At 44.3% G+C, this 9266-nt stretch overlaps 2 protein-coding genes across 2 annotated transcripts in view; both read right to left on the bottom strand.

The window, feature by feature from the left end:
- The window catches only part of LOC109923582 (cytochrome c oxidase subunit 8B, mitochondrial), a 6075-nt gene extending 5550 nt beyond the window's left edge, over positions 1-525 (bottom strand). Inside the window, exon 1 of the mRNA XM_020523623.2 lies at positions 108-525. Coding sequence (XP_020379212.1) covers positions 108-230 — 123 coding nt within the window. The 5' untranslated portion in view covers positions 231-525. The remainder of the gene's footprint in view (positions 1-107) is intronic.
- Positions 526-3964: 3439 nt separating this feature from the next.
- LOC109923581 (uncharacterized oxidoreductase YjmC-like) overlaps positions 3965-9266 on the bottom strand; it is a 43498-nt gene continuing 38196 nt past the window's right edge. The window contains exons 10-11 of the mRNA XM_048606879.1: positions 8176-8286; positions 3965-4480 (exon numbers count right to left, since the gene is read on the bottom strand). Coding sequence (XP_048462836.1) covers positions 4418-4480; positions 8176-8286 — 174 coding nt within the window. The 3' untranslated portion in view covers positions 3965-4417. The remainder of the gene's footprint in view (positions 4481-8175; positions 8287-9266) is intronic.

The raw sequence follows: 9266 nt of genomic DNA, 5'->3' as shown, positions 1-9266 counted from the left end.
TCACTGTCCCTCACTCACTGACCCCCTCACTCACTGTCCTTCACAACTCCCCACTGTCACCTTCCTCCCCAACTCTCCGGATCCCGGGAAAGTTTGCAGTGACTAACCGCCGCTGTCAGTTCCTTCTTCGCGGGTTTGGACACGATTCTCGCCCTGGGAACGAGCTGCAGCCGGTTGCCGGCGATCAGAAAGCGGAGCCCCCGGGTCAGGGGCTGGCTCAGTCCCTGCATGTCTCTCACGAACGGCACAGGTCTTGTGGCGAGGCTGTCGGATCTGTCTGCTGGACTGGACGTCCTTTAGAAGCGAATCCGATTTGCACCGACACGGCACAAGTGGAGACAGCAAGAACAGCACAGGACTGACAAAACCCGCTGAGAGGCAACACCACTCATCAAAATAGCCGCTTTACTCGGAATAACCCTGACCTGAGAATAATCAAACGCAATTACTGGGAATAGACCCGGTCAGTGGGGATAAACCCCCTCAATGGGAATAAACTTTTTCCTGCTGGAGAAAACATAATCATCCTTATTGGGAACAAAGTCCACCTATAACTTGGTAATTGGGAATACCACATTAACTGGAGAAATAAAAGCATGCAGGAGGACTCCCAAACTGGGAATACACAAGGGTTAAGGAGAATCCAAAGAGATTCTACAAATACATTAAGGACAAAAGGGTAACTAGGGAAAGGATAGGGCCCTCTTAAAGATTAGCAAGGCCACCTGTGTGTGGAACTGCAGGAGCTGGGGGAGATACTAAACGAGTATTTTGCATCAGTAGAGAAGAAGATGGAAGCTAAGTAACTTGGGGAAATAAATAGCGAAGTCTTGAAAAATGTCCATATTACAGAGGAAGAGGTGCTGGACATCTTAAACCACATTAAGGTGGATAAATCCCTGGGACCTGCTCAGGTGTACCGTAGAACTCTGTGGGAAGCTAGGGAAGTGATTGCTGGGCCCCTTGCTGAGATATTTGTATCAGCAATAGCCACAGGTGAGATGCTGGAAGACTGGAAGTTGGCTAATGTGGTGCCCTTATTTTAAAAAAGGTGGTAAGGAAAGGCCAAGGAACTATAGACTGGTGAGCCTGACATTGGTGGTGGGCAAGTTGTTGGAGGGAATCCTGAGTGACAGGATTTACGTATATTTGGAAAGTCAAGGACTGAATAGGGATAGTCAACATGGCTTTTGTGCTTGGGAAATCATGTCTAACTTGATTGAGTTTTTGAAGAAGTGATGAAGAGGATTGATGAGGGCAGTGCAGTCGATGTGATCTATATGGACCTCAGTAAGGCATTCAATATAGTAGACTGGCTAGCAACTGGCTAAGTCACATGGAATACAGCAAGAACCTGCCACTTGGATACAGAACTGGCTCGAAGGTGGAAGATAGAGGGTGGTGGTGGAGGGTTGCTTTTCAGACTGGAGCCTGTGACCAGCGGTGTGCCACAGGGATCGGTGCTGGGTCCACTGCTTTTTGTCATTCGTATAAATGATTTGGATGTGAACATAGGAGGTATAGTTAGTAAGTTTGCAGATGACACCAAAAGTGGAGGTGTAGTGGACAAAGACGAAGGTTACATCACAGTACAACAGGATCTTGAGCAGATGGGCTAATGGGCCGAGGAGTGGCAGATGGAGTTTAATTTAGATAAATATGAGGTGCTGCATTTTGGAAAGGCAAATCAGGGTAGGAGTTATATACTTAATGGTAAGGTCCTGGGCAGTGTTGCTGAACAAAGAGACCTTGGAGTGCAGGTTCACAGTTCCTTGAAAATTGAGTTGCAGGTAGACAATATAGTAAAGAAAGTGTTTGGTATGCTTGCCTTTATTGGTCAGTGCATTGAGTGTAGGAGTTGGAAGGTCATGTTGCGGCTGTACAGGACATTGATTAAGCCACTATTGGAATACTGCATGCAATTTTGGTCTCCCTGCTATAGGAAGGATTTTGTGAAACTTGAAAAGGTTCACAAAAGATTTATGAGGATGTTGCCAGGGTTGGAGGGTTTGAGCTATAGGGAGAGGCTGAATAGGCTGGTGCTATTACCCCTGGAGTGTTGGAGGCTGGGGGCTGAGCTTATAGAGGTTTATAAAACCATGAGTGGCAGAGGTAGGGTGAATAGCCAAGGTCTTTTCCCTGGGGTGGGGATGTCCAAAACTAGAGGGCCTGGGTTTAAGGTGAGAGGGGAAAGATTTAAAAGGGACCTAAGGGGCAACATTTTCACACAGAGGGTGGTGTGTGTATGGAATGAGCTGCCAGACAGGATGTGGTGGAGGCTGGTACAATTACAACATTTAAAAGGCATTGGGATGGTTATATGAATAGAAAGGGTTTAAAGGGATATGGGCCAAATGCTGGCAAATGGGAATACATTAATTTAGAATATCTGGTTGGCATGGACAAGTTGAACCGAAGGGTCTGTTTCCGTGCTGTACAGCTCTATGACTGTATGACTCTATCTCACTGAAAATAATCCGACCCTTCACAGGCATCTCCCTCACTAGGGATTACTGCCTCACGAGGAATAAGTCTCCATCACTGGAAATAAACTATTCTCACTGGAAATTATCACCCTCAATGGGAATGAACCACACTCAGTGGGAATAAACCAGCCTCATTGGGAATAAATTACATTGAGTGGAAATGACCACCCTCACTGGGAATAAATGACTCTCACTGGGAACAAACCACTCTCACTGTAAATGACCATGATCTTTGTGAATCACACATCTACTTATTAACTTCCTGACTGGGAATTAATTCCTACTCACTGAAAATCCAGCTCATTGGGAATAACCCTTTTACTGGGATTAAAATCCCTCACTGGGATTAAACACCAATGAACATACACCCATGCTAAGAATTAATCCTCATTATTGGGATTTAAAATCCCTTCATTAGCCATTCCCATATTTCAACAGTGTTTGCCAGCTAAGGATGTAATTTCACAAGAATAATTATTGCATTGTGAGAAACTTGGCAGTATGTGTGCACAGCAAGATCCCAGAAGAGCAATATGAAAAACAAACTTATATTTTACATACATTCGTGGAAGTCTACCAGGGAAGTATGGAAAACCCCTCTGCCCATTTCCAATACTCCATATTTATTTCTTTCTAAGAGGATAAGCAAGGATTTATTTATATACTTCATCTGACATCATTCCAACAGTTCACAGCTTTCTCGATATTGACACTCTATGTACTGTTTCTTCAGTGTGACTCCTTCAACAATACAGTATCCCTTCAGTACTTCCATCCGACATTGGAGCACAACCTCTGTAACTGCCAATTTCACAATGCAGCACTTCTTTGTTACTGTCCCTCCAACTGTGCTGCATTCCTTCAGTAATACGCCTCCTACACTGCAGCACTCCTTCAGTACTTATCCTGATAATGTAGCACTCCCTCAGTATTGGCCCTCAGTATTCCGCCACTAACCTGCAACACAACCTGCACTATCACTGTGATGGTGCAGCACTCTCTCAGTATTTCCGTGATTGTGCAGTGCTGCCCCAATACCCCCTCCAACAGAGAAACTCTCTCAGCTGTGTCTCTCCCAGAGTGTAGTGCTCCCTCAGTACTGCCTGTCTTACAATGCAGTGCTCTCTTACTATGTACCCTACAATAGAGCAACACTCTTCTCAGTTCTGTCCCTCTGATGATAATGCAGCATCCCCTCAGTACATCCTCTCCAATAGTTTTCTCCTCATCATGCCTCTCTAATAATAAAGCAATCCCTTAGTGTTGCTCTTCTGAAAATGCAGCACTGACTCAGTACTGACTCTCCAAGAGTGTAACCTTCCCTCTAGCAAATACTACTATCAGTCTGGAGTACATGCTGAATACTGTGGGTTGAGGCTTGAAACCAATGATATCTTTGACCCTGTGGTGAGAATGCTACCCACTCAGGTAAAGCTGGCAATCAACCTTTTGTGAAGTAAGGACAGATGAAACTGGAAGCAAAATGTAGAAGCTTTAATTTCAAACCCAAATCCCAGAATAAAATACCTCCTTTAAAATGATTCATATTGCAACAGCATTGAAATACCTATTAAGCCCCAAAGATTTGCTGACCCATCAATTCATGTCCCAGCCTTAAACCAATCAAGTGTGGGCTCAGGTTAGTGGGCACCTTATTGCTGAACATCACTCAGCTCATCCACACGTTCCCTCAAGGGGCAAGTGGGAACCTTGTCACTTCCTAATGTTCTGCTGAGGAAGAATGTTTTAGCATAAGAAACACCTTAATCCTTGGCTTAAATGTGTTGAAACTATATCTCCACCTAATTGAAATTGCAACATTAAACAATGAGCTAAAATGCAAACTGTATAATCCTGAGGATTGTACGTCGTTAGTAAGTCCTGAAGCCACTCCTTGCTGATTCATCCATGCAACTTCTAGAACCAAGTGCTCAGGGATCGATTGTGCGATTGGTTGGGATCAAGTCGACTCCAAGATCCTTTGCAACTGAGTTCTAAACAACGTTAGGAAAAAGGATTGATTAAAACACAGAACAATAATTCTGCACTTTATCTGAAGGATAAAGTGTTGTTAAACATCAATTCAAACTCAACAGGATTATTACTGATTGGTCACAGTTAATGTCTGTTGCAAGTGGGCTGAGTCCTGGAAGTGAGTCCACAGCCGGAGCCCGGAGCGGGGAGCAGAGTGAGCGCAGGCCAAGAGGGGAGCCGAGTCACAGCTGGAGCCCGGAGCGGGCAGCAGAGTGAGCCCAGGCCGGCCAGTGGCCAGGGGTTGGGGGTGGAGGGGGGTGGTGGTGACAGGAACCAATCCCGGAGGTGAGTCCTGGACAGAGGCCAGCACATGGAGGCAGCGTGCTCTCGTGTTCTGAAGCCCAGCAGGCATGCACTCATTGACAAAAGTATTATAACTTGAGTCCTTTAAAGACACTTTTTATTCTCATTCTGGACTATTTAAACTCTGTATTCCCATACAAGTCTCCTTTTTAACTATTTCAATTCTGTACCAACATTTGAAGTATCTGTACCTAGGTACCCTGTACCTAAGATGGTTCCGAGAGGCGACATTACAAACTTTTCACTTCAGTCATTCGAGTACACATGACAATAAAGGATAATTCTATTCTATTCTGTCACCTTTGGTCTTTGTCTCACATAGGGCTTGGTCACATATGAATCCCTATCAAACTCAGCCTGTCACATTCAAACCATCTCACATCAGGATCCTCTCACAGGCTGGCCCTGTCACACACACACTGCATCACATGAAGACCCTGTCACATGTTTGGCTTGTCACATGTAGCTTCATCATATGTGGCCCCGTCACAGACTGTTCCCCTCACATTCGGGTCGTGTCTCAAGATGACGAAGACACATTGCAGGTCCTTTCACACACAGACTCCATCACACATAGATCAAGTCACACACAGACCCAGTCACACAGATCCAGTCACACACAGATCCAATCACACACAGACCAAGTTATACACAAACCCACTCACACACAGACCAAGTTATACACAGACCCAGTCACACATACAGACCCAGTCACATACAGGCCCAGTCACACACAGACCAAGTTATACACAGGCCCAGTCACACACAGACCCAGGCACACACAGACCAATTTATACACAGACCCAGTCACACATACAGACCCAGTGACACACAGACCAAGTTATACACAGACCCACTCACACATACAGACCCAGTCACACACAGGCCCAGTCACACACAGACCCAGTCACACACAGACCAAGTTATACACAGACCCAGTCACATACATAGATCCAGTCACATACACAGACCCAGTCACATACACAGACTCCATCACACATAGATCAAGTCACACACAGACCCAGTCACACACAGACCCTGTCATACACAGATCCAGTCACACACAGATCCAATCACACACAGACCAAGTTATACACAAACCCACTCACACACAGACCAAGTCACACAGAGGCCCAGTCACACACACACCCAGTCACATACATAGATCCAATCACATACATAGATCCTGTAACACACACAGACCCCGTCACACACACAAACCCAGATACATACACGGACCATCACATACACAGATCCTCTCACACACACAGACCCCATCACATACATAGACCCAGTCACACACACAATTCCAGTCACATACACAGACCCAGTCACATACACAGACCCATCACACACAGACCCCGCCACACACAGACCCATCACACACCGTCCCAGTCACACACCGACCCAGTCACACACAGACTCTGTCTCATATGGGTCCTTTCAGACTCAGGTTCTATCACACACTGTTCCTATCACACATACATTCTTTGTTTGATTTATTTAGTGTCATGTGTATGTTGTTACAAAATACAACGAGAAGTGTTGTATAGCGTCACCCCTTTCAGGCATCATCTTAACACATCCTATCACATGTTTCAGAAGTAAGGGTTTTATAAAGGAAAAGGATTTACAGCAGGTCATGAGATTTCTTGTGCTGAAATATCCGGGAAGTAGGTTCTGAGGTGATCTTTGGATACTTTGGATATTTAAATACTTCGGCTGCTGATAACCTGCAGCTCATTTCAGAATTAGATTCTCAGTATGGGTGACAACTGATGAATCTGCCTGGAATAGCTCTTAGCTGATTTTTTAAATGGAATGTACATGTCTTACCATCTGGCTGCTCACAACTTTTCAAATAAGATTTGTCCATATTGATTCCACATTCTGTGTTGTAGTTTAACATTTCTGAGATCTAATTTGGATTTGGTCACCATTGTGATACAAAGGGAAGTTGACAGTAACCATTGAGGCTTTATCTTACCTTTGTTTCAGTGTGAAACAGGCAGTCAGGAAACTCCACAGTCTTCAGGCATTAGCCTCCTTGGACAATGATGTGTGAATTCTAGTCATGTCTATTCAGTAACGTCACTTATGTTCATATTTAATTAGGAATTCACTGGAGACGCATGATGTTCCCTCAACAAAGCCATGCTGACTATCCTGACTAATTCTTGCCTTTCTAAGTGACAGTTTATCTAATCTCTCAGGACTGATTCCAATAAGTTGCCTACCACTGAAGTAGGCTAACTGGCTTACAAATGCTTGGCATTTCCTTTGTACCCTTTATAAACAATGGAACCACATTTGCATTCATCCTGTCCTCTGGCACCTCACCTGTGTCGAGTGAAGATTGGAAAATAATCTTCAGAGCATCTGCTATTTCCTCCCTGTCCTCCTTCAATGTCTTAGGGAACAATCCATCCAGTCTTGGTGACTTATCCGCTTTCAAGGATTCCAGTTCCTCTAACACTTCCTCTCTCATTATGATTATTTTGTCCAATATTTCACACTGCTCCATTTGGATCACTATATTCACATTATTCCTTTTCTTTATGAATACGGAGACCAAAAATTCATTTAAAATTCTTACATTTTCCTCTGCATCTTCAAACAAGTTGCCTTCTTCATCTCTGATAGGTCCTACCTGTTCCTAAACTTTCCTTTAACTGTTTACATATTGGCAAAACATCTTTGAGTTTTACTCTATCTTGCTTGCTAATATTTTTCATGCCCTCTCTGTGATTTCCTTACTTCTTTCTTTACTTGATCCCTGTACTTTCTCTACTCCTCTAAGGTATCTGCAGTGTTGAGTTTTTTGTGTCAATCATAAGCTTTCTTTTTCTATTTAATCTTCCCCTGTATTTTTCCACTCAACCATGCGGGTTTAGGTTTGGGAGTACCATTCTTATTTTTGGAGGGAACATGTCTGCTTTGGGCCCTAAGGATCTCACTTTTTAGTGCCTCCCCCTGGTCTATCACTGAGTTATCCTTTAGCAGTCCTGTCCAATCCAACTCAGCAGTTCTGAATGTAAAAGTCTCTCTCCCACTGTTACGTATCTCATTGGGTGTGTGTCGCCCCTTTAAAAGAGTGGGTCAGGTGACCCAGAGGTGGGAGCTAGAGTGGAATCTAGGACTGACTGTGGAGCTGAGAGGATGCACAATAATTATTCCCAATTCAAGTTTGTCCTCCATCTACCTCGTGTTCTATTTATGATTCTAGTGAACCACAAATACAATATTCACCACCCTGCACTCCCAGCTAACATCTCCACATCTTTCTAAAGTTTGGCACTCAGCTCTTTACTGACTGAATGACAGAGCAGCTGAGTTGTGGCTGGACTCTCACCATGAAATCGATAACACTGACGTGATATGGAATGCCACCGTGATGTTCACACTCTGTGATATGTAGGGCTTCTGGGTCTCCAGGGGTCAGGACAGGAAGGCCAGGTTCACTCTGTGAAGGTTTAAGCAAATTTGTACCAATGAGTTTAATGTAAAATTGGACTGTAAACTCCTAACAGCACAGAAAGAGCCCATTCAGACCCTTTGAAGAGCATCCCACCCAGTCCCACTCCCTCACACTATCCTCGCAAGGCTAATCCACCAAGACTGCACATTCCTGGACACTATGGGCAACTTAGCATAGCCAAACCACCTAACCTGCATATCTTTGGATGGTGGGATGAAACCAGGGCAGCTGGCAGAAACCCACACACACACGGGGAGAACGTACAAACTCCACACAGCCAGTTACTGAGGCTGGAATTGAACCCGGGTCCCTGGCGCTGTGAGGCAGCAGTGCTACCCACTCAGCGAGCGTGTTGTCCCTTTTGTGAAACATGTCCAGTTTGTCAAACTTTCCTCAAAAGACGACTTGCTCATTCTGGGTAGCAATCTAGTAAAAACTGAAAGAAGGTTCTGAGGAAAGGTCACTGGATCCGAAACGTTAACTCTGATCTCTCTCCACACAAGTTTCCAGACCTCCTGAGCTTTTCCGGCAATTTCTGTTTTTGTTTGTGACCAATCCAGTAAACCTCGTCTGAACTGCCTCTAACATATTTGGATCCTCCCTTAAATGAGAAGACCAAAAGTGCACACAATATTTGAGATATTTGTTCTTGATTGTCAAGGGGATCAAAAGTTATGGGGGAGAAGGCGGGAGAATGGGGTTGAGAAACTCATCAGCCATGATTGAATGGCAGAGCAGACTCGATGGGCTGAATGGTCTAATTTCTGCTCCTATGTCCTATGGTTTAATGCCTTGTGTAACTGACGTGTAATGTCCTTACTTTTATGTTAAATTCGTCTCATAATAAAGGCTGGCATCCCATTAGCCTTCCTGATTATGTGTTGTAATTGTACATAATATTTTGTAACTCATGCCTGTACACATAGTTAATTGATGACGGCCAATAAAAGTTAATCAGTTATACA

Source organism: Rhincodon typus, chromosome 17 (genome assembly GCF_021869965.1).
Source record: "Rhincodon typus isolate 14 chromosome 17, sRhiTyp1.1, whole genome shotgun sequence".
Taxonomy (NCBI): Eukaryota; Metazoa; Chordata; class Chondrichthyes; order Orectolobiformes; family Rhincodontidae; genus Rhincodon; species Rhincodon typus.
The sequence above is the reverse complement of the archived record's forward strand: the minus strand, read 5'-3'. Positions and strand labels throughout refer to the sequence as shown.